Below are 25,477 nucleotides of genomic sequence, written 5' to 3'. Positions count from 1 at the left end.
TATGCCAACTAAAATGTGTATCGATGATTGCCTACAAGGCTACAACTTGCTCTCGATACATGTGACACAAATATATATACTTGTATCCCCTCAATGTCGGCGCTTTCGGTTGCTAACTGTCCATGATGCCATTCCGATTAAAGATATTCTTAACTTTATGTCGTCACATAACTAACTTGCACTTGACCAACATGATTATTCTTGCCAGTTCTTGGTGCCACAAACATATCTTATATATATCTATGGAACTATGAAAGAAATCGCTCATATCTTATATATACTCGTAAATCCTTATTGTCTAGGACAAAAACAATTAGCTACATGGAATATGGTCCTTGATTTATTTTATATACAACAATTAAACATCTAGATAGAAGTCATAGAACGTTGTTGTTGTTGTTGTCCTTCCAGGTGACCTACTATAAGTCATATCTATTTAAAGGATGTTTTGACTATTCCAAATGACCAACTCTTGTTACAAGTAGATGACATGTTTGACTAATACCCTCTTTAATCAATCAAATCCTTTTCATACAAAAACAAAGCAAATATATTCCATTCCATTATTACATACATACATGATACATCCCCATGTTTTCACACAATAATTCAAACCAGCTCTAATATAATCATTCACAATTTCGCACCTTAAAAGTTAAAACCACCATCATGAAACCTCAACTCTAATCACACCAATTCAACTCATTTTTCACAAAAATGAACACACTCACAATCATTATTCTATACATACAAATCCTCCTATATCTATCACCACCACCAATAACCGCCACAGACTTCCTATACAACTCCTTCACAGCCACCACTAACAACCTCCTATTAATCCGGGACGCACGTTTCGAACCGCCAACCATCCGTCTCTCTAACGACTCCAATCAATGGTCCATCGGGCGGGCCTTTTACTCCACTCCTATCCAAATGATCCGACCCGGATCCAATTCATCCGGATCAGGTATAACTAACTCAACATTAACTTCATTTTCAACTCAATTTGTATTCTCAATATTGCCTGAAGATAGTTCCACACCAGGTTTTGGTCTCACTTTTGTGTTATCGAATTCTACCGAGCCCAACGGCGCCGTCGGCGGCCAGTATTTAGGGCTTTTCACCGGTTCTCCGGCGCGAAATGTCGCGCCGTTGATTGCGGTGGAATTCGATACCGGTTTGAATACCGAGTTTAATGAGAGTAATAATAATCATGTTGGAATTGATTTGAATAATGTTCAGTCTGAGGAGTATGTGTCTGCTGGTTATTATAGTAGGAATGGTAGTTTCGTTAGTGTCGAGATGCGAAACGGGCAAAATGTACATGCCTGGATTGAGTTTGATGGGGCTAGGGAAGAGTTTAATGTCAGGATTGCGCCCGTTGGGGTGGGCAGACCCGTTAGGCCGTTGTTGACGTATAGGAATTCGAGGATTCGGGAGTTTGTGTCTAGGGAGATGTATGTTGGATTTTCTGCTTCTAAGACGACTTGGGTTGAGGCGCAGAGGATTTTAGCTTGGAGTTTTAGTGATACGGGTGTGGCTAGGGATATCAATACTACCGGTTTGCCGGTTTTTTTAGGGAGGGGAGGGGAGGGGTCGGGGTCTGGTTTGTCGAGTGGTGGGAAAGCGGGTGTGATTATTGGGTCGGTGGTGGGGTTTTTGTGTTTGGTAGGTTTTGGTTATTATGTTTGTGTGTATTGGGGAAAGAAGGATGAAGAAGAGGATGAGGTTGAAGATTGGGAGCTTGAGTATTGGCCTCATCGGTATTCTTATGAGGAGTTGAAAGGAGCTACTAATGGGTTTTCGGATAGTGAACTTCTTGGGGCGGGTGGGTTTGGTAAAGTTTATAAGGGGACGTTGAGTAATAAGACGGAAGTGGCTGTGAAATGTGTGAATCATGATTCCAAACAAGGATTGAAGGAATTTATGGCGGAGATTGAAAGTATGGGTAGGCTTCAACATAAGAATTTGGTTCAAATGAAAGGTTGGTGTAGAAAACGGAATGAGTTGTTGCTTGTTTATGATTACATGCCGAATGGAAGTCTTAACACATGGATTTTTGATAAGCCGAAGAGTGTTTTGGGTTGGGAAGGACGGAAGAAAGTGTTGGCGGATGTAGCCGAGGGTTTGAACTATTTACATAATGGGTGGGAACAAGTGGTGGTGCATAGAGATATCAAGTCGAGTAATGTGTTATTGGATTTGGATATGAGAGGCCGGTTGGGTGATTTTGGATTAGCAAAGCTGTATGCACAAGGGGAGGAGCCCGGGACTACAAGGGTCGTGGGTACACTCGGGTATCTGGCACCCGAGCTAGCTATGCTGGCATCACCAAACGCAGCTAGTGATGTTTATAGCTTTGGTGTGGTGGTGCTAGAGGTGGCGTGTGGGCGGAAACCTATTGAAACATGGCAGGAGAGGGAGGAGGATATGATTTTGGTGGATTTGGTTAGAGAGAAGTATATGGAGGGAAAGTTAGGGGAGCTTGCAGATCAAAGAATTAAGGGGCAGTATCTGGTGGAAGAGATGGAAGGGGTGTTGAAACTTGGTTTAAGTTGTTGCCACCCTGACCCACAACACAGGCCGACTATGAGCGAGGTAGTGGCAATCTTGTTGGGGGAGGATACCTCTGTTGCTCCAACAATTATGCTACAAGAAAGTAAAAAAGAGCCATCGCCATAACCACCCACCAACACGGCCACTGTCACTTCCATTGTAACTATATTCTTCCTTCACTTTTGTATTATATTTCAGAGTTTGATCTGTTTATTATTTTTTAGGGCAATTCTGATTGCATCTTGTTCATTACATCTATACATCTTTTTTTTTCTTGAAATTTTGTTTCATTTCTTGCAAAATTGGATTAATTCATGTGTATTATGCACCTGGTATTTGTGGCAAAATGAGTACCAATGAAATCTTATTATCAAAGTATTCTATTAAAACAATCATCTAATTTCTTCTTGTAAAATGATTTAGGAGGTTGTAATACTAAAACTGTTAACAGTTTAAGAAATTTTCAACGCATTCGACATATGGCTTGTGCATGCTTAGCAAAGGTGTTTTTTTTTTTTTTGAGATCTATAACCGTCTTTCTGTAACCATGTGGTGTTGTACATGTGGTTAACCAAATCCACAGGGTTGGAGCCCACCATTCTCTTTTTAGGTATATGGGTTTAGCTTGCCACCTCTAAGTTGATCAAAAATAAGTAATGAGGTTTGAATGGCATCAATAAGCAAAAAGTTGTATCTTTTTTGGAGTCTTAAGCTACCTTTCCTCTTTATTTAATTTCTGGCTGACTATGTTCTTTGAAAAATTATATTCAACTTTGGTTGGTGCAGCCATGGACCCCATTGGAATTAGTATTGTGCCAAATCATGCTTATTATTTGTTTTATATTAGAACATGTAAGTAGACGGGTAAAATTGAATTAACATCGTTTATCTAGTATTTAACTCAAACAACGCAAAAGGACAAAAAGAAAAAAAGGGAAAAGAAAAGAAAGTAAATTCTAGTGGTTTAGCTCATCGAACCTGGCTATACCTAGTACCTTGTTTATCTAGAATCCAACCGGTTCTCCCATAGGATTTCATGCCCGAACTATAGCTGCCGGGACATTAACCAAACCAATATCTATTAGGGACGGGTTATGGCCCAGTTTAGGTCCAGTCTCGGTCCGTTGTCCACTTCTGTATTTCTAGATAAGAACTTGAATGCAAAGACATACGACTTAGTGATGCACTGACCATATAACTTTACATATACACGTCATTCAGCTATAAATAGCTAATCTTGTAGGTCAAGATTGTTACAGATCATCTCTCTAAAAGACTAAAATGACTATGACTACCATACTTGCACAGATGGATTACCAAACACCTATGCTGATAATCTATGATCAAGTTTTATCTATGGAATCAAACAAAGTTTTTACTTGTATCGTTACAACTTATAGATACATTCCTAAAGAGTGAAGTTCAGGGAGTGGAAATTGAAGTAAGGTTTCTTTCTTTGAGCATCATTGATTGAACCTTGAGAACTTAACTGGCAAAGTGAAGCCACTGATTCCTTCATTTCTTCTGGTCCACATACCAAGACCCCTATGTTGGACCCCCCCGTTTCATTTGCAAATTTTGTGAATATATCTGCTCAATTCACATGTTAGATTATTAGTTTATAAAAGGGATAGGTACATAAGAGAATGCCTTTCCGGCTAGAGAGCATTTAGGTAAGTCGGTAAGTCATAAGTGTACTTAGTAACAGTGGCAAAAGGAGCTGGTTGGATAACATGTCGAAATGGGCCAACTGACATATTTTCTCCCACTTCTAGTTAATGTTACAAACTTATAATGATGATCTGATGAACAATTAAAAGGTTCAATACATTTTGAATACAATTCAGGGACTTTTGCTTGGTGCAAGCCATTTTCGTTGTAGAGAAAGTTTTACCCATTTGACATCTCAAGGTAAAGTATAGCCCAAATTGCCCCTTCACCCAAATTTGAGCTGAGATTGTAATCTTTAATTGGTCTAACGAAGTGGAGGGTTTGAATTAAGACGTAGTAAGCTTTAAGAGGTTGATTTTGTTAGGGTCAAAGTAGATACAGTCATTTTTCTCTTTTTTATATTTACTTACTGTTTTTTACACCTTATGATCACAGAGGGTGGATTTTCTTTTATCTGTATTTTATCAAGTGAAGTTTGATAATAAATATATTATATATGTACTAGTTGCTTTTCAATATAAAAATGAATATAATAGGCCTTAAGAAAGATGTACCGTAGAAGTCGGGCCTTGATCCAAAATGAAGTTCATGTCCATCAAAATTTCTTGATTGGATGGAACTTGCTTGCAGTTCTTCTTCTTTATGCTTAAATGCCATTGATGGATGCTGTTTTTTCAAATGTTTCAGTCTCAAAACTAAGAACACAATTACACTGATGATAATGGATAGAACGAACGAGAATATAAGTATAAGATCAACTACTGAAGAAATATTTTTTTCTTTGGAAGAAGCTTTTTTAGGACGAGGCAAAAAGACGTTACTGAAAGTGACTATCAAAACAAATAACAAAATGGAAGAGAACCCGACAATAGCAGCCATTGAAAGTGAGCTCCCATGGCCATTTGGAGAATAACTTATATTCCCTATGTCAAAGCTGACTGTTTCAACTTGAGAAAACTCATATATCAGTTCACTAATCGTTGCACCAGATTGAGTTTCTTGGGTGACATATGCCTTGACCTTTAGTTCAAATTCGTTGGTGCTTTTGTTTGTGAGAAGTGGTAGAAGTGAATATAGTAGTCCAACACTAGTGCGTTTCTTCATTATATGAACAAGCTGTACTTTTGTCGGGAAATTCTTTCTGTGAACAGAAAAAGTTTCTTGCAATATACTCAAAAATGGAGTTACCCCAATTCCTCCAGCCACAAGAAGCAAACTATCATATTTGCTGGAAGTATAAATTAGAAAGTTAGATGGAAGAATAAAATCTCAGTAACGAATGATTATTTTTCATGCTGTTATCAATAATTAGCTGTCAAATGTGATTACCAAAACAGTATTATTGTCTAAATAAAATAGCTTGAGAGGATTTATGCATTTAGTGCGTCTACCTGTTTGACGCCTTTTCATTTTTACCTATTAGAGATGAGTCCTAACCTGAATCATTCATAAGTAAATAACTCTAAAATGTTACATCTATCCGTACCTTAGGAAGTCGGTTGATGCTGGTCCGTATGGTCCCTCAACGGAAACCGGAATGCACCTATGCACTCTCTGATGACCATCATTCGACATTCCCTGGACTATATCATAAAGAGAATTTGTCCATGATCCATCACATTTTATGATCACAGACAGTGTATCATCATCAACAATGGAGCTGGAAGCTATACTAAAAGAATGCCATTGAAACTTGGAAATGCACGGTATCTTTAAGAAGATTATACTTGTTGGGGTATATTTGAGTCCTGCATATAACATTTCTTTAATGTCATTTTTTTGTGTGAAAAGGTAAGGCTTTAAAATAGCTACGTAGCTAGTGTGTCAGTTTTACTTATAATAATAATATTATATTTCAGTTATTATATAAGTATATAAGTATAAGTACTATAATTATATGAGCCAAAGGATTTAGGATGCTATATACATCAAAGATGCATGTTGCGGCCGGCTTGCTACCAGTTAGAGCATCTTTTTGACTTGATTACTCTTTAGGTAATTTTCTGATTCAACTTAGATCAAAGCATAGCCCGAACAGTTGGGTCGAAACTCGAACTGCCACATCTAGACAAATTGACTAATACGTAGCGGAATTTTTACCTGGTTCTTTTGGCAGTATAAGTTCAATAGCTCTGAAAGGGAAAATTCGAGCAGAAATAATGCACGTTTCTGGCCTTGATTGTATAATTCTGAGTAACCTCTCGATGACATAAAGAAAAATGGCAGGGAATACCATGTAGAAATGACGGTCTCCAGTGTGAAACAAGAAAAAAACGATGAAGATGATATACAAGTGGTGTGTGTAGTAGAAGATTTCAAATCTTTTTCTTCTCACTTGTGGAAGTGATGTGATCCAGATGACTAATCCCGCAACAAGTGATATTTCCCCGGCCAGGTATATTCTTCCGGTTTTCTGCCATTTCCATATCTGTTTTTTCTCAGTAAAAACAACAAAAATGAGTCGTTATATGTACACTTTGATAATATAGTTTAAATTCCTCCTCCCAATGGCGTGTTGATAAAAAACTTTTCAACATCAACTTAAATTAAACCGCTAACCGGATGTTGACCTCATCATATGGTTCAGATTAAGATCAGTACTTTCACTAAAGGTGGTTTACTGAACTGAAGTACTGGACACGTTAGCATGCCTGTTTGTTCTTAAAAAAATGAGTTTTCCTTATACTTACATATTATATTATATTATATTATATTAATTCTTATTAATATATATTAAATATATCAATTTATTCACATACTTCTAGATGTCCGATGTACTAAATCAAAAAATCTGTAGTTGTCTTCACGATTTGGGTTCAGACAAGTATTTTTTGCGTTGAAATCCCTAATCCCCCTTCAAGTTTCGGTATTATATTTTATTTATACTGGTTCAAAGAAAGAGTTATTTTAGAAAAATGAGATAATTAGAGATTGTCATGAAATCAGTAACAATATTTTTTCTTTCTTGTGTGTAGAGGTTAACCTGAAGTTACATGCAAATCAAGGCTAGGTGTAGTTTCTGATATTTGGTCCAAGTGCACTAGTGCAGTGAGTTAGATTTGAGGTTTCAAAAGTAACGGAAATGTGAACAATTGTACCCCCATTGCTCAAGGAAAAATCCAATTTAGCTTTTCAGGTCAAACCCTGACTTTTCATTATTGGAAATTGACATAAAGTGTGCTGCAATGTTCATACCAGTTTTTTCTATTTGTAGTTTTGTGATAAAGTTCAATTCAACACATCTCTCCCTAGCTTTATTGAAAATATGAATAATTAATGTCATTTTTGAAGTTTAAAAATTATTCATTTGACTTCAAAGTTTTTTCGAAATGATTAATGAAGGTAAAACAAAATAAATTACCTCATCTTGAATCTGGTTTTTGATACCCCATATGAATAGAGTGCCAGCCCCATGTAAAGTGGCGAACGATAGCATCATAGTCCCAAGCCAGATATGGTATCGGACAGATGCTTCAAATTGGATACCAAAGAATTGAAAAACAGTCATTCCTCTCATGATTGGGAATAGAAGCAGAGCTAAGCAGGCTTCGGCAAGCAATCCACACCGTGTTGCTACCCTAAACATCTTAAATTGCCATCTGTGGAAAATAGGGAATGAGAATGTGCCTATTATTATGGTGATGTTTGGATATGCGTTTGAAAGCAATTATGGACAAGTAATGCAAAACAGGCATCATAGTTGTCAGTTTTAAGCCAAAACGTTCATTCTTGCAAAATGTAGTACTGCTCTACATATTTGTGAGGATAATGATCCGTGTTTAATGAGAATCTAACTACGGTGGCTCATAAGTTAACCACATGTCTACAATCGTGATACTCACATGTTTAATTTCAGTGATTTGTCAGGCATCATCTTCTCAAAATCATTAGAGATTCGTATGTAGAACGTCCATGCTAGAAAGATTATGAAGATGGAGATGACAATGACTTCCATGGCAGACAAAACACCCACGAAACTATTAGCGATGATTGGGTTGGATAGAGCTGTGATCAAACTCCTCCTTCGTCTGACATTCAAATAGAAATGATCTAATTCACTTTGAGGTAATTGATGAATTGATTATCAAAAATAATATTACAGTATGATCTTACTATAAATTACCTTCTCCTGGGTTCCTTTGGTTTAAAATGCAAGTAGACATATCCAATCATAATGGAAACGATAATAGGGAATGTTAAAACAGCAAAATCAAGACCTGCAAGTAGGTGTCCCATCTTAGAATGCATGTTTTTAAGATTATATTTATTTATAGCCTCTATTAACTGCAAGATCTTTACCATTCGAACCAAAAATACTAGTTTTTGCAGCATCTTCGGCTTCTTTCCATTTTGCTGTCCATATTTGCGTTGGTTTCATAACCCAAATGAATACCCAAACAACGGCTGGTAAGACCATGAAAAACTTTAGAGCAAGAAGAAAAGGTTTTGCCATTTTTGAGCTTATACAGTTGCAATGAATATAGTACTTAGAGACCTCTTTTTTCAGAAGTTGGTGAAAGATTATGTTGGAGATATGTGTATTTATATGTGGATTAGATATGAATATAGATATCAGTAGTACACCCCACCATTAGTACATTTTTGCATCATTATGGTTGATGATATTCAAATAACTTTATCATGTTAATCATTTGCTGATTTCTTTTCTCCTTATGTTATTAGAACTCAACACATGGCTCTTTGTATGAAATCTCAAGAATAATGATAGCACACAAATTGATTGTATTATGAACATTAGTTGAAGAAGAATAAATATATGGGAATTAATATTAGTTGTGTACACACAAAAAGAGCACACATATTTATGTTATGGGCCTAATAGGACTAAGCCTACGGGCAAATGCAAATGAGTCTGCACTATGCTGAAAAAGAAACATAGAAAATAGAGGTGGCAATCTCGAATGAGTTAAATTGGGCTATGTCTTATCTCATACGGGCTGAATGAGCCAAATTCGAGAAACTCATATCAACCCTTCCAGACTGTTTTAACTGGTTTTAATTATAACTCATTTCAACCCGATTCAATATGACATTCGTCACTTAACCTGCCTGATATTTCCATCTTGTCACCTATGTTCTTTGTCTTGCTCTAAAACAGGTTTCAAGTAGATGTGATCCTACTAGGATGCTAGCAAGGTCAAACATATAGTTCTCAGTTGTAGACTCGCAAGATAAAAATCCCACCGGCTTTGAAGATATTTCCACCTTAACAGTTGACCTTGTGATTCACCAGGTATGCATATGTATACCCTTAAAAATTAGGCTTTACAGTGCATCAAAACTATTAATTAAAAATGAAAAGATTGCCACAGCTCACACACCCCTTGACCTTTTTTTTTTTAATATAATTTTCTTACTTTTTCTTTTTTCTACAAGAGTTTTTGTTTTTTGGGTTTTAGTAGGTCCATAATCTTGATAAATGATCAAAACTGCTTAAGATTTCCTGTTTGGGTAAAATTTAAGTAATCTCAATCTTTCATATGTCGTATATGTTGTTCATATTGTTCATTGCATCTAAAGTAGGGGGGTCCTACTTACTAGAAGTAGTGGAGTGGAAGAATAACAGTTTGGATATTATGCTATGACATACAGGTGATGGTGGTCTTTGGCATTAGCATGTTGTCAGCTTCGTGATATTTTTCCCATATCTTTTTGTTGCGAAGTATACCTTTGTAGCATAATTGACCCGCATTTGTAGAGTGGATTCTTGGTCCCCCTCCACTTGTTGTCACTTTACCTTTGGTGTTTTCAATCTTTATCATTGAGTATCTCAATGGCGGCCTCAAATTTAGTTATCGTTTTAAGAATAACCTCTGCACTTGTGTCTTAATTTTGGCATTTGAGAAACTGCATGTGCAGGTACCAGATCATGGAACCAGTTTTTGGTCAGCTTTAGCTTAAAATGTCAATTAAGAGCCATAAGGATCATGTTAAACCTGAATTGGAATGGAATCGGATATCACATTTGAGCGTCATGCGTGGTGGTCCATATGCAATCTTTATGGAGGTTGTGACTTTCACTCAGTTTCCATACCTTCAAGTTGTCATAACAAAGACAGGCATGAGACAAGTCTTTAGAAAAGTTATGACTCTTTTGTTGTAGTGCTATACCGATGATTCCAGATCTTCGAGCTTTATTTGGTGCATATAGTCAACTTGAAACCCAACGAAATAATAAACACCAAGCAAACGAGATAGAATCCAGTTGAGATAGGGAGGGTGAATTTGAAACTGAACCCTTGTGTTCACCAGTTAGTTGTACATGTTATTTATTTGTTAAATGTAAAATGTCTCTTTTGTGTGATTGAAGACCTTTGAGTTTGTCAAAGATAACATAACATGGAGCAATTAGAATATGCAGGGTTTGTGGGTTGAAACATACTTAGAGATTCGGTTTCAGACTTTCGGGTCTAGGTTGCTCTTTTAGTTTTTGTTGGGATAATAGTTGAAATTAAGCTTTTAAGTCTGTTTTGTAGACCAAGTATTGTAACTCATACTTTGCTGATTATCTTTTTTTTTTTTTTTGATTATCTTTTAATGGCAAGTTTTAGTGCTTATTTACAAGGACAAGCACAATTGTGGTTTTAATGCTTGTTTGTGGTGGGTTTTGTCAAAATGAAAACCATAATTATGGTAAGCACTATCAATATTTGATACTTACTAATCAAGTGTAAGCAAATCCTGGGTGATTATATATGATCCATGAATTGTTGGAGCTTCCAATATCATTTCACAAACCCTAATTATTAAATTGCAAATCACTTTGATTTGGACCTTAAAATCCCTTTAGTACACATTTAACTCGACCAACGCATTTTATCATCATGTGAATATTTTACGCACTCAAATATGTGGGACTATGATGTCAATTGTCAACTACTACTTTCATAATTTCTCCTTCGAAATACTGAACACGCAAAGTATGGTAGTTTGGTACGTTTATTCAACAGTGTTTTACATCATGTTAAAGTTCGAAGATATTGAAACGTAATCTAAGGAAGCAATCAAATCATAGATGATCACTAAAAAAAAAAGTGTTTATTATTTTTTTTCGTAGATGATTGCAAATTTACAAAATCATTTGTTATTTATATCATATATATGTTGGGCCTTGAACTTACAATCTTTATTTGATGTACCATACATGAATATAAAAAGTAAGTTGATTCAACCTCAAAAGATCATTTGTCACAAGCCATTGATTACTCAACATGTTGGCCTTAGCTTTGGCCTTTGGGGCATCTTGCATGTGCACAAAGCCTAACTAAAGTCTGGTCTTATCATTGATTTACCTATTTGATACAAACATGTACGATTGAATGAAAAAGATGCTCAACTTTGCAATACAAAAGTCAGATTACTAAAAAAGATGAAGCAATTAATATGTTATGTATTTTTGTAAGAGAAACCATTTTTTTAGTAATACAATGTCAATCCGAATTTTGAATAAGATAGCGGTGACAAAATGTGAATTATATAAAAACATATGTCACAAGAGTGAACTAACATACAATGTCATTTTTATATTAGAGATGGAATAAAAGTCCCATTCAACATCTACACCCACTAAATCATTAATTAACTGCTTTTACATAAATTTTGTGTTTTGTCTTCCGACCACCATATTAAAATGTCAACAATCGATAATACGACTACCACTTTTGATTTTACAATCAATCAACGTATTGTCGCACCAATTTTTGAAGGGGCAATTTTTTTCCGTTAAAAAACTATTTATAAAGCTAAAAAAAAGTTACACTTTTCTATAGGAATGAATTCAAACAAAACACATTTTCGCATTCCTACAAAAATCGCAGATAGCCCAGCTCCGAGATATATATATGCACCATGGATATGGAATATACGTATTTTGCATTCACGACATCCAATAATCGAAATATTTCGAAATGATAGATTAACAAGCAAACAATACACGTTTTTTATTTCTTAATTTTTTTTTTTAACGACAAAGACAAATGTTATGCATATGGTAGATTAACAAGCAGTTATTGCCAGTTGGGGCTCTCTTTGAGGAACTTGATGGATGTGTTGTTGGCTTGGAGACACGTGATCGAATCTTGATTTCCCATGATTTTGGGCTTTTATCTCTTGAACGTGTGTGCATAAGTGTTATCATTCATGTACTGCAATCACTGCCGGCTCAACCATGGCTTTGGGTTAGGCATGAGTTTAAGGCCCCCAAATTACAAAGGCCCCCAATTTTTATATTTTAGGCTTAATATTTTAGTTAGATTTTAAATTATAAGCTAAATATTAGTTAACTATAGACTATAATTCACAACAAACTACGAACTAGAGGTGAACCACCACATCGGCATGTCTACCACCACCAGGTCCAGTGGCGTTCGTGCCACTCAGTTCACTGCTCGCCTTTTGTAATTCCTTTTTATATTTATTTTTATTAATGCTAATTAATTTGTAAATCTGTTTTTAATGATTAAGAAAGAATTTTTTTTTATTCTAGTGAGCTAGGCCCCTAAAATTAATCTTGTTTAAGGCCTCGGAAAAGCTTGAGCCAACACTGATCGCAGTAGTGCGTGGGTTCCAACTTCCAGCATACTGCCCACCTTAAATGTCATTTCTGGTGTTCGAATAATTAACATCTAACAGTAGTTGTTTGAAAGAAAAAGACAACACAAGTTGTTTATTTACTAACCTGGTTATTTTATTTTATTTTATATTTATCAAACTGATTATATAAGACTAGCACGGTACCCACGCAATACGGCGGCGACGGTGTGGTGGTGGAAGACAATTGTTGGTGGTAGAGGCAGCGGCAAGTGGTGTTGATAATTGATGTAAAAATAATTGACATAAAGGGTTAATGGAGATATAGTAAAAAAAATGACTGATAATCTAATATAATAATTAAAGATATTTTAGACATTTTTTCCCATATAATATAACTTCAATATGAGGCTATTTTTTTAATAAAATAGTCCAGATTAACAAGATTTATTATTTTATTTTCATATTGTCAATTACATGTCATCTAACTACTTTCGGTTCAAAAATGTGATTTTGTGTCTTGTGGATCATTGAAATATATGTTTTCTGAATTAAAAAAAATGATCTCAAAACTGATACTAATTTTTATAATTACATGTTAAGCGCTTATTATACATGATGTTTTGTTTTGCATATTATGATAAATGTTACTCTATTATATATTATCAATAAATAATTGACCGTAAACACTTTAAAAGCGAATCAAAATCATTTCTAATGTCCAAAATAACTTCAAATGAATTATAAGTAGTTGAATATGAAATATATATATATATATATATATATAGGAATTTTGTACACAATATACCATTAGTTAAAAGCAATGGTGCATATAGCACAATAGCACATACGCATCTTTATGGTCTATTCTAAAATCTACACTACATATGCATACACATAGATAGATAGATATTCGAAAAACCTTTATACTAGTATTTTATAAAGGGTCAAAGTAATATATATATATATATATATATTTAAAGTTAATTAGTTTCGATTCTTGCTGGATGCAACTTTACCCAGCGATTTGTTGGACATTCAATCTCATTTGTATACCTTGAGATGAGAAACTCAAGACTCGAACCTGAAATACCTTTGAGACTCACATAGTAGATTGAGAAGATACCCTTGGCCAACCCACTTAAGTGGAGTTGGTTGGGTCAAAGTAATATAATAAATAATAAATATAGTATATACGTGTATCATTTGTACATAAAACATGAAGAAAAAAACAGGTTAGAAAACGGAAAGAATAAATAAAGCCATGTATTAGTTTATTTTTATTATTATATGATCAAATTAAAAGAGAGTCTTTGAAAGCAACGAGAGAGATTTCATATATTCACAAGAAGCCACCGCCACCACAATCACAATACCTTTGTTTTCACCTCCCTTTTTTTCCCTCATTTTGTTATCTTTTAATACTTGTATAATATACTTATGTCATTAGAAATAACATCATCAAAAAACAACAACATTGTTCATGAACAAATAATGGAGATTGAACAAGAAGAGGAAACTACTACGACGTCACGTAGTCATCAAACGTGGCGTCGAGTCATGTCACCAGAGATTGTTGAAATTGAAGAACAAGAAATAAGTCATAGTAGCCAATACATAACTAGTACTAGTAGTAATAGAGAAGGTGTAGATGTTTATGTCGCGGTAGGGAAAAACGATCTAGATGTCGTGAAATGGGCTGTTGATCATGTTGTGGCTCCTGGTGGATCATCGTCAGCTGCTCGGGTTTATCTCGTCCATGTTTTCCCTCCTGTCACTAATATACCAACTCCTGGTATGATTGTATTATAATTGTTACTCCCTCTATTTATTTATTACAGTATATATATATTTATATATAGCTAACGTAGAATTAATGAAAACAAAATCATGTCTTTGTTAGATACTAAAATGATTACATATTTATATGAATAGACCTACATGTATCTAACTGTAAATAATGGGTTTAAACATGGTAAATATTTTGTAAAAATGGGGTCGATTTGTGAAAAAGGAAAAAAAAAAAAAAACACAACAAGACGGTTCAAAAGAAATAGGCTTTAATCCAAGTTGGGTTGACATATCAAGTCTTTTTGGTTATTTTATGGAATAGAGAATAGTTAATCTAAAGTTTAAATCATTATTATTATTATTATTAATATTATTATTATTATTATTATTATTAAACTAACGATTGAATTGATATGGGATATATAAATAAGTAACAACTCTTTAGACCATTGTAAAGTCATTTGACATATTTTGGTTTTATTTATAATTTTTTTTAGTATGAAACATGTGCTACAGCCTACAGGGGATTTACAGGGGAAAGTGAATTGGGTTCACTTTCACATATCAGTCCTTGACCCAATTTAGTTAATTTTTTGACATAATAAATTTTCCGCTGACGTAAACAGTTGGAAAGCTATCAAGAAGCCAATTAAGCAAAGAACAAGTCCAAGTCTATATAAACGAAGAAAATAATAAACGGAGAAGCTTGTTACAAAAATACATACGCCTTTGCAATGATGCCAAGGTACGTTTCAACCTATATATATTTGGCGCGACAAAGACATATATATCATCAAAAACTGGTGTACAGTTTCGTTTCCTATATAATTAATGACATAGATATATAAAATACTTACTTGATGTTGGATTGACTAGATAAATGTAGAAACAATGCTTCTGGAGAGCAATACCACAACCAAAGCTATCCTAGATCTTATCCATGTCGTCAATATTACTAAACTTGTTATTGGAACAAAAAGAGCACCTCCGCTAAGGTAAAGTTACAATAGTTAGTACTTCTGGTTAGATTTTGGTGTATGTAATTTATATGCTAAAAGATGATGTAAAGAAATTATCGTTTATATATTTGTTGTGAAAATATGTAGGCGGTTGAGAAAGGGGCCTGGCAAAGGAGAGTTTCTTAAGAAGAATGCACCCGATTTCTGTGAGGTTTCGATAGTCTATAACGGGAAAGAGGTTATGGAACGACATGCTGCAGAAGTTTCTCCTCCATCAAATAATAATGTACCTACGGCTACAACAAGTAGTAGTCAAAATGGGAGGTTAAAGAATAGTATCGCTCACAACTTACAAGGGGAGCGGAAGTTGTTTTTTGAGTGTGCTTGTTTCTCTAAAAATTTTGATTGATTGAAAATTTCAATCGTGCATTGCGATATATGCTTAATTTAATTATGATCGAACACGAGTCGTGATCATCTCGTGGGTTATAGAGCGTTCAAAATTTATTTATCATTTTTATTCCTATTACTTAGTTCTACTGAAATTAAGGATGGGATGTATCCTTGGTTGATTTAAGAATGAGTTATAAAGTTCTCAAATTAGGTTGGGTCATACTAGCTTTGCTTGCTAAATTATTGGAACACAAATAATATATAGTATTATCTAATACTAAAGAAATTGAGAATATTAAAGAAAGTTAATCATATCGTAGTAAAAAAGTATAGTCGCTCGATACTCATCCAACCAGAGGAAGATTCGATCTATTTCTGTATTCCCAACTTTTTTAAAAGTATCGACATATACGTGACAATGATAATGAGTAATCCCAATTTTTAAGAGAAGTGAATTTTTTTCTTCCCATTCACTATGATCGAATATAATTACACTTATTAATATTAAACCCTATTTATTGGGTTTTAAACGAGTGAAAAATTTGATGAATGGTTCGGGATGACTTTGTGCATCTTTATTTATTTATAATAACCAACAAAATAATCCGTTTGTTCAAGTAAATGACCGAGTATAAACATAGAGTTTACACGTTCCGTTCTGTTTGTGAATGTTTAATATTTTGTTTTTAAATGCTCATAATGATACATGGTACTAGAAGATTTCCATTTTTTTTTTCCTGTTACTCTGTCATATCCATCTATGGTCAAGTTTCCTTTAACTACTTATAAGTGTGGTTTAAAAACTTGTTAAGTTCACAATTAAGCATGTCATATGATTATTCTTAGGATAGTTTTTTTTATAAATATATCTTTAATGCTAAATTTGCACTGTAATGCTTCTACGTACAAAGTTACATGTCTTTTAATATGCATTCAATTCGCTTGTGTTTCTTTCTGTTTATATGTGTTTGGTTACATCTTCAGTGTTCGTTCATGAACCCACGGATAAATACGAATCAACCCAATGCTTTAATTCAAGTTTTCTTTTATATGCTGTTGATAATTATCAAAACTCTAGTTTGTAAGAAAAAGTTGTCATATGACATTTATGCATTTAGGCTCTAGCTAAACACAACATTTAGGATTATGGTTAATACGAAATAAAAAATTGTGCATAGATATAACCATTCTATTAAAATAATTTGTAATCATCTAGTACAACACTTTGCCAAATCTTAACATAGACTTAAAAAGCTATGTTTACATAATCTAAAATTTAAACCGGTTTTAAAAACAGAAAGAGTAACCACTAGTTTAAACCCGGAGTATCTTCTAAATTTATTATGTGGGCCTGAGGGTGGGTTTACCCAAGGTTTCGGGTTCGAGTTTTGGGGTCTCATCTCACAGGTATTTTCCATGAGGATGAGGTTAGAGGTCCAGAAAAAAAAAAAGAAGAGTAGTAATTGGGCTTATTTTATGAAAGAGTTAAGACCACTAAGCCCATACTTCTGGCCCATAGAAAAACAAACTATGTTGTTAATCAATCCTATAAAACCTACATAGGGTTTCATTTCCACCTCTTTACACTATCTCAAGGATTCTGCCGCCATCCTCCCTTCACCGGAGATTTCACTCTTCAGGTAACCTTCTTTCTTTTTCATCCTCCGCCGTCAATATATCTGTCATCATTATTATCTCTATACATTCTCATCTATTAATCATTCCTTAATCGCCCATCTAAATTTAATTTCTATTTACTCAATCTGTATGCATTTAGTACTGTTATATATACATATAACCTTCCTGTATGTAGATTTTGCAATGTAATATTTGTACTCATCTTGTTATTATCTAAATTTTTCGGTTAATGCTTTTGATTTTAGTAGTTTATATACATATATCTTGTTTGTATCTATAATTTACAATATTTTAGATTTTAGGTTTTTTTTTATTTTGAGCAAAGATGAGGCAGTTGAGTTTCTTTGAAAATTGTGTAATATATAGATATAAACGTTCTGTATGTATAGTTTACAGCATGTGACATGTAATTATTTTATAAAAAAATGTGTAATATATAGATATAAGCTGTTTGTATATCATTGCAAAGTAATATTATATAATTTTTTGTTCTAATAAAAGCTACGAGCCTACGCTTGTTAGTTACTTTTAATTAGTACAGTTTTTAGGATTAGGTCTGAGATTTGATATTAATTGTTTTTTATATAGTTAACAATGACTACAAGTTTGAGGAAGAACAGAAAGAAGAGGGGTCATGTGAGTGCTGGACACGGACGTATCGGAAAGCACCGAAAGCATCCTGGAGGTCGTGGTAACGCTGGAGGTATGCACCACCACAGGATCTTATTCGACAAGTACCATCCTGGTTACTTTGGTAAAGTTGGTATGAGGTATTTCCATAGGCTAAGGAACAAGTTCCATTGCCCAATTGTGAATGTTGATAAGCTTTGGTCGATGGTGCCACAAGACGTGAAGGAAAAAGCTAGTGGTGATAAGGTTCCTGTGGTCGACGTTACTCAGTTTGGTTACTTTAAAGTGTTGGGTAAGGGAGCTGTTCCGTTGGCTCATCCGATGGTTGTGAAGGCCAAGCTTATTTCCAAGACTGCTGAAAAGAAGATTAAGGAAGCTGGTGGTGCAGTTTTGCTTACTGCTTAGGTTTGTTTTTCCGGTTTATGATGTTGGTTATGATTCCGTTAGTTATGTTGGCAGAGTACTTTGTTTTGCTGAATTTGAACTTGCATTATATTGAAGAAGTTTTGTTTCAGATGCTTATAATTGTGCTCAGTTTCTCATTGTCTTGCTTGCAAGTTTTTTTGATTTCTAATATACTTGATGTATGATATGGTGGTAATGTGTTTTTCAAGTAGAAAAACAACGGTAAAATTGTCTCTGAGCAATTTCAAGTTTTGTTTTCTTGCGTATGATGATACATATCAAGGATTCTTCGTTTTTAAGTTATAATGGGTGCTGCCAAGCATTAGAGTATGCTTATGGCTATTGTAATTCGAAATCTTTTTACAAGCAGCAGTTTTACTGATGTCTAGACATTTTAAAGCAAAGTTTGTTGTATAAAAGTGGCGTGTAACCTCTTCTAGTCTCCTGCATACCAGATTATGCCATTCTTGTGATCACTATGTTGTCGCTTTTCTATGGCTGTTGACACTGTTTTGGAACCAGAAATTGTAATAATTCTCGACACAACGTTTTTGCTAGGATGATGTTTTATCCAATGGTTTACTACATGCCTTTGTGACCCACTTGTTCAACCTTCTATTGTAATTTTGGCTGGAATCCAAACTTGTATGATAATAACGCTCAATACATTTACAAACTGAATTTATTAGAAAACTGTTTGGCCTTGCTGCACTTAAATTAATGCTTCATTTATATTTGGCAAGAGCATGAAGTTTATTGTCTTCTGGCATAGTAAAAGGTACAACTACATCTAATTTATCAAACATATCCATTATCCTACTTCAGTAATTCCACATCATTTATTTATGTAAACTTTAAGTGTATTAAAAAAGCAACAAGCTATATCCCATTTATTTATAGGGAAATGCTAAATACAGTCTTAAGTGTTGTATTTAACGTGTATAAAAAAATTTGTACCTTCCATATTAAAAGCTCGCCCCTGATTTTCATGGTAAATGTACAAATAATTTATGCACCTTAAACACAGCTTTAAGGGTTGTATTTAGCAAACCCCTTATTTATAAACCAGTAAATAAGCAATAAAATACATCTATTTATAACCCTGATTTGATCTCCAAAATAATCATAAATTTGCGACTTCTTAAATTTATAATGCTTTGATATATATGATGTACGGAACGGTGCCACAAGAGGTGAAGGAGAAACTTTCAGATACTTATAAATTAAATTGTGCTGAGGAACAACTTTTAGATGCTTGATGTGTGATATGGTGGTAATGTATTTTTTGAGTAGAAAAACATCAAGAACCTTGTCCGTGAACAATTTCAAGTTTTATTTTCTCGCGTTTAATGCATAATTAAAAAGTATCAAGGAGTCTTCCATTATCTCGTTTTTTAGTCTATAATGATAGACTGGTAGTTCGGTATTTGAATGTGCTTATGGCTATTTTATTATTTAGAGAGTTCTTTTATAAGCAACATTTCTACATATGTTTAGATATTTTTAATCAAAGTTTCATATAAAAAAAATGATGAGTATCCAAAATGTAATTAACTATGATCAAACGTATAATAGAAACAAATTAAAGTTTTGAACATTTACAGATTCTACAAATACGTAGTTTCTACAATAACCTAAAAGTTAATAATCATAATAACTAACTTCTAGCAAAAAAAGCCATAAATAATAAAATATTAACAACATTACAAATCATAAAAGTCAGTTCACAATAACATAAACAAAAAAATATTAAAGCTTTGAATATCATTACTTTTTTTTTTAACAGCAAATGTATGATATATTAAAAAAATAACTAGCAAGAAGCTAATAATACAAATACAACAAATAAGAGACGGAAATAGTAAGGACAAACTAGGTCCGTTACACTAAGTATTCCAATCAATCTCCACTTTATTCGCTCTATTTGGTATCCATAAATACACCATCGATTGTATTTGTATTTCTTCAAAAACCAAAGTGGGAGTTTGAGAAACTTGGTTGGGAACCACATTATTTCTTGTCATCCATAGACTCCATATAGCAATCTGGATTATACCATTTATCATTTTTCTCCACTTCTTATATCCTGCGAGATTTTTGTCTAGATAGAGCAAGTCGGAAACTTGAAATGCATAAATAGGATTAATGCGACACCAAGATCCTATTAGAGACCCGACTTCCATAGAAAATGTGCAAGCAGTAAGCACATGTTCAATGGTTTCCTCATGTGAATTACACCAACTGCATAACATCGAACAGGGGACAATTCCTCACCTGGTAAGTTGAAGTGAACTAACGTAGGTAATCTATCCCGAATTTCCCTTCAATTTCTTATATTTACCTTCCTCGGGACCCAATTGTTCAAATGAAAATAATGTTGTGTGGGATGATAGCTAGCATCATCAATCTTTGTTCTCAAATCCGCAACAATAAATTATCTAGCCACAAGAAACGGCTGAATAACAATGCCTTTTTTTCCCAACTCAATCTTGGTTTTGTAGAAATGTTTTCAAAGACCGTCCATCCTAACATTGATAAGCATGTCACCATCATCAACATGGTTCCCATGTAACACAACATAAAGAATATGAAAAGTGAATAAAATTGGTAACATAAATGAAATATGACACTTTTCGTTATTGAAGTTAATAATATTTTTACTTTCCATCCCTAAAGTAAAAAAATAACAAAGAAGAATCATAAACTTGGTAATTTTTGCAAATTTTTGTGCACACGATTAAATTTGAAGGAGTTTTAGGACAACTCATACGTACAGACACTTTATGATTTTATTAAGATATTTTTATTTTTTACTAAGTTAGGTAGTGCAGAGTATAAGTCTGTTGACTATATCAGTACTCGTATAGAATTTCGTAGGGGAAAGAGGGCTTCTATCTATGTTTGGTTGGGAAAAGGGTGAATGGTCTCAAAAGGGACGGGAAAAAGATACTAGAAAGAACGGGGGTCATCCACCAAGTATCGCGCTGGGTAGTCCACTTTATCCATGACTCTGAGTACAAGATTTCCGGGATCAAGAAACTAGCAAACCTTTATTTCTCGTCCAAAACCTTTATTTCTCGTCCAAACACTCCGGATCTGCACTTCCCTTTACGCCTATAAGATACACGTTAAAATTAGATTGTGTATAATTTTCCTTTTATAAAATATTGCCCTTAGACATTCCACATAACATCCTTACAAATATCCTTATACATCCTAATAAATTATTCGAATCCATAAAAAAAACAAAAATACATTAGCCTTAGGTAAGGACACTAAACCACTAGTACCGAACATGAACATCATCGTTATTCATCAAAAATAAAAACAACCGATATCCGGTTTTCCTTTCTCACAAATTCTGGTGTTACCTGCTCGATCTCCTTTCTCCAACCTTCATTTTGTACGACTCTCTGATTCTTAATAATAAGGTCAGCAAACAATCCTAACTTACTTTACATTTCTTTCTTGTAAACCTTAATATAATGATTGTTACATTTTTATTTGTGTTCTACAACCAATGCCTGTTGTTTTATATAGTTGTTGTATAATACAGTAGTCCTATTAGAAATTAATATATTACTTATTGGTGGATTTTATTATAATTGTTTTTTTACGTTAGTGATTTTATTATTTTCACTTTCTGGCTTGCTTTAGTTTGTTTATGATAGTATAATTATATATAGATGATTTTTTTTTATAGATATATGGAAAGATATTTTAGAAGAAAAGAGCCATATACAGGAAAAAGTTAAAAATTGAACTCTTGTGTAATTTGTTCTGTGGAAAAAGAAGTACTTGCTAGAGTTAAAGTTGAAGATGTAATGACTTGATTCCCGCAAGTTAGGAAAACGTAGACGCCAATTATAGGAAGTTAACTTGGTTCTCATGGTTTAACTTGTAATTTATTGATCCTGGTTTAAAGAAGTTTACCATTTTGGTTGTCCTTTGGTAAATTTTTGTTGTTTTAATGCTATGTTTTGTTGATTTTATGCACTTATTTTTTTGTGTTAATGCCGTTTTTCTGCTGTATTTTTCTTCTCCTTTCTTGCCAGTTACCGCGATGGAAGAACTCCCAGACGATGTTTTAAGCCGCATACTAATATGGCTACCGGCCAAACTGCTTGCTCAATCAAGGTGTGTTTGTCGACACTGGAATGCACTTTTATATCAACCCTCTTTCATTTATTCCCATCTTAAACAACAATGCTCATTAATCCACAATAACAATGGTAACATTCTTTTGCTCTTTGACAATCTATTACGTAGACACAGACCATGCACCGTACACTCTACTTTTCCTCATATTGAACTCACAAATTTCATTAAGTTTCCAGTTAATTTCCCATCTAAGGATCGCTTCTTTTCTTCGGTAATCGGTTCGGCTAATGGCTTAATATACTTTTTTCGTGAAACGGGACCAACTAATATCAATCCCATGTATACCATTTATATATGGAACCCATCTCTATCCGCTCTGATGACTCTCCCACCATTTACTTTGCCACTTGGCACAGCAATCTTTTATCGGTTTTGGTTTGACCCTAAAACCGATGATTACATGATGGTTAAGCTGACGTGCTCCCCCGATGAAACCTACACCACCGTCTTTCCAGAAGTAGTTGAGGTGTATAGCATGAGAAGAGGTTCATGGCAATTAACTGCTGAAAGGTTTCCATCTCAACTTTTTATACCCAAGCATCTTGGAGACCAAGCTCTTTTAGATGGTCATCATGGAAAGGTTCATTGGCTTGGTTATGTTCCTCCGAGCAGGTTAAACATGATATTGGCATTTGATTTGGGGGTCCAGACTTTTAGTGAGATCTCTCTTCCAGATTCTGTATGTTATTTTGATGAAAATCGCAATCTGGCTCTTGCTTTTATAGATGGAAAGCTTTGTGTGATGACAAGCGTTCGAGGCAGTGACCAGTGTGAGGTTTGGGTTATGGATGAGTACTACGCATGGGTCAAACGCCACATGTTTTCACAATTAAGTTTAGATAATGATATAACCCCAGTTGGATTAACTTTGAACGGTGAGTTTCTTTTTAGGACTGATTGACATTTACGCTTGTACGATCCGGTCACAACCAAGGTTAAGTACTTTGAATCACATATTGCTTCATATGGCCGCAGTACTGACATTGTTCATTATGTCGATAGTCTTGTCTGGAAAGCGTCTACTGCGAAAGTTAAAAAAGCGGGGAGGCACTAGGAATAAGTTCCATTGCCCTAAAGTTAATATTGAGTTTTGGTCGATGGTGCCACAAGATGTGCCGTCGACTCGGCCGTTAGTTGTTAAGGCAAAGATGACTTCGAAAACTATTGATCGAATATGGAATTTTCTATCACGAAGAAAACTTGGCTAAGGAAGCCACTGTCAGGAACCAGGTTAAATCCTTATTTTTCATATGAATAGAAAATTAGCTGATGGTGCGGTTGTCTTCAATGCTTAGGTTTAATTTTTTTGGTTTATGATTATTTTTACAGTTTGTATCCGAGTACTACTATGTTTTATAGAATTTTAACTCGGCATTATAACGAAGTTTTGTTTTAAAAAAATTATATTTGTGCTCGATCTATGGTTGTGGGATTTTCTTTGTTTTCATTGTTTTGGATTATTAAAAGCTGATTCTATTTTATATTTTTAGTTTTTACACATGGATGGTTCATATCTGTGACGGTTCAACAGTAGTCGTGAAATAAGCTTTGAGGAAAAAAAGAAAGAAGCAGGGTCATGTGAGTGTTGGACACGGACGTATCGGAAAGCATCGAAAGCATCCTGGAGGTCGTGGTGAATGGTGATGCCGGAGGTATGCACCACCGCAGGATCTTAATCGACAAGTACCATCCAGGTTACTTCGGTAAAGCTGGTATAAGGTATTTCGATATGCTAAGGAATAAGTTCCATTCGCCACTTGTCAGTGTTGATAAGCTAAGGAATGAGTTCCATTGCCCTAGAGTTAATATTAAGATTTGGTCGATGGTGCCACAAGTTTTTCTGTTACTTGACTTTTGGTTGTTAAGGCAAAGTTGAATTCGAAAACCACTGGGTAGAAATTTAGCTGATGGTGCAGTTGTCTTCATTGCCTTTGACTTTATTCTCTGGTTTATGTTTATTTTTACTGTTTGTTGGCACAATAGTATTATGTTTTATAGAATTTGAAATTGCATTATATAATTTTTTTTGAAAAATATTATGCTCTATGGTGTGGGATCTTCTTTGTTTACATTGCTTTGGATTAAAAGTTGATTTTATATTCTTTATTAGTTTTTTATTTTTATGCATGGATGATTATTACTTGTAACGGCTTAACAGTAGTCGTGAAATGCAGAGATGTTGGGTTTTTATTTTATTTGGTACAACACGTTCAAAAGTTAACAAATAGTTATCTTCTGGCCTTGGTCCTTATAGCATGTGTGATATATTTATGTGGACGGATACTGCTGTAATGTGGTTTGTAGAGTGTATTTGCCTGATGGATGTTAGGACTGGCAATATGATTATATATGCGTATTTGATATTTTATGTGAAAAAAACGTTATGTTGTATGGTTTTTGTTGGTAATTTCGTATCATCTACTTTCAATGTATTTAATGGCCTAATGGGTGGATCAAGTTTTCAATTCACTGCGGCTGCATATATGTGATATCTTATAAAACCAGTGATGTGGTGCCGGTTTTGATGCGTGGCACCCTATATGGTCGCCATTTCTACAAATAAGTTACCGGTAGCCTGAAAATACAAATGAATTGAGCGTCTGACACACACACACTTAATAAACGGTTTGGAAGTAATAGACAGAATAGCAAACGTGACAGGTTTAATACATTTTGGTGCATGTAGCCCAAAGTTGTATTGGTGTATTTGTTTGTAGAAA

General features: G+C 34.3%; 5 protein-coding genes and 1 long non-coding RNA gene across 7 annotated transcripts; 5 read left to right on the top strand and 1 right to left on the bottom strand.

Annotated features, from left to right (window-relative positions):
- Nucleotides 1-594: 594 nt before the first annotated feature.
- On the top strand, nt 595-2,839 carry LOC122578144 (L-type lectin-domain containing receptor kinase S.1). The gene has a single exon (XM_043750040.1). It carries the CDS (start codon nt 718-720, stop codon nt 2,683-2,685), a length of 1,968 nt encoding a protein of 655 aa, XP_043605975.1. The 5' UTR covers nt 595-717; the 3' UTR covers nt 2,686-2,839.
- Nucleotides 2,840-3,713: 874 nt separating this feature from the next.
- LOC122578143 (ferric reduction oxidase 8, mitochondrial) lies at nt 3,714-8,738 on the bottom strand. Its single transcript, XM_043750038.1, has 8 exons — nt 8,530-8,738; nt 8,354-8,447; nt 8,073-8,258; nt 7,592-7,829; nt 6,331-6,658; nt 5,717-5,978; nt 4,785-5,458; nt 3,714-4,149 (listed from the first exon to the last, which is right to left on the bottom strand). The coding sequence occupies exons 1-8, from the start codon at nt 8,681-8,683 to the stop codon at nt 3,968-3,970; spliced, it is 2,118 nt and encodes a 705-aa protein (XP_043605973.1). The 5' UTR covers nt 8,684-8,738; the 3' UTR covers nt 3,714-3,967.
- On the top strand, nt 6,022-10,843 carry LOC122578145. Its single transcript, XR_006320484.1, has 6 exons — nt 6,022-6,225; nt 6,347-6,625; nt 7,206-7,366; nt 8,087-8,295; nt 9,350-9,484; nt 10,111-10,843. It is a non-coding gene; the product is annotated as an uncharacterized LOC122578145 (long non-coding RNA).
- Nucleotides 10,844-14,127: 3,284 nt separating this feature from the next.
- Nucleotides 14,128-16,145, top strand: LOC122578906 (U-box domain-containing protein 52). The gene is made up of 4 exons (XM_043750956.1): nt 14,128-14,575; nt 15,198-15,316; nt 15,448-15,566; nt 15,678-16,145. Exons 1-4 carry the CDS (start codon nt 14,221-14,223, stop codon nt 15,937-15,939), a joined length of 855 nt encoding a protein of 284 aa, XP_043606891.1. The 5' UTR covers nt 14,128-14,220; the 3' UTR covers nt 15,940-16,145.
- Nucleotides 16,146-17,465: 1,320 nt separating this feature from the next.
- On the top strand, nt 17,466-18,716 carry LOC122578622 (60S ribosomal protein L27a-2-like). The gene is made up of 2 exons (XM_043750618.1): nt 17,466-17,563; nt 18,150-18,716. Exon 2 carries the CDS (start codon nt 18,156-18,158, stop codon nt 18,594-18,596), a length of 441 nt encoding a protein of 146 aa, XP_043606553.1. The 5' UTR covers nt 17,466-17,563; nt 18,150-18,155; the 3' UTR covers nt 18,597-18,716.
- A 3,154-nt stretch (nt 18,717-21,870) lies between these two features.
- On the top strand, nt 21,871-24,791 carry LOC122579424 (F-box protein CPR1-like). 2 transcript variants are annotated; one of them, XR_006320631.1, is made up of 3 exons: nt 21,871-22,027; nt 22,652-23,987; nt 24,248-24,791. XR_006320631.1 is itself a non-coding variant. In XM_043751597.1 (2 exons), exon 2 carries the CDS (start codon nt 22,660-22,662, stop codon nt 23,656-23,658), a length of 999 nt encoding a protein of 332 aa, XP_043607532.1. In that variant the 5' UTR covers nt 21,871-22,027; nt 22,652-22,659; the 3' UTR covers nt 23,659-24,791. The 2 variants fall into 2 exon arrangements, 1 of the variants encoding a protein (XP_043607532.1); XM_043751597.1 differs by having other exon boundaries at nt 22,652-24,791.
- Nucleotides 24,792-25,477: the final 686 nt, after the last annotated feature.

This window comes from Erigeron canadensis, chromosome 8, assembly GCF_010389155.1.
Source record: "Erigeron canadensis isolate Cc75 chromosome 8, C_canadensis_v1, whole genome shotgun sequence".
Taxonomy (NCBI): domain Eukaryota; kingdom Viridiplantae; phylum Streptophyta; class Magnoliopsida; order Asterales; family Asteraceae; genus Erigeron; species Erigeron canadensis.
This window is presented reverse-complemented; position numbering and strand designations above follow the sequence as displayed.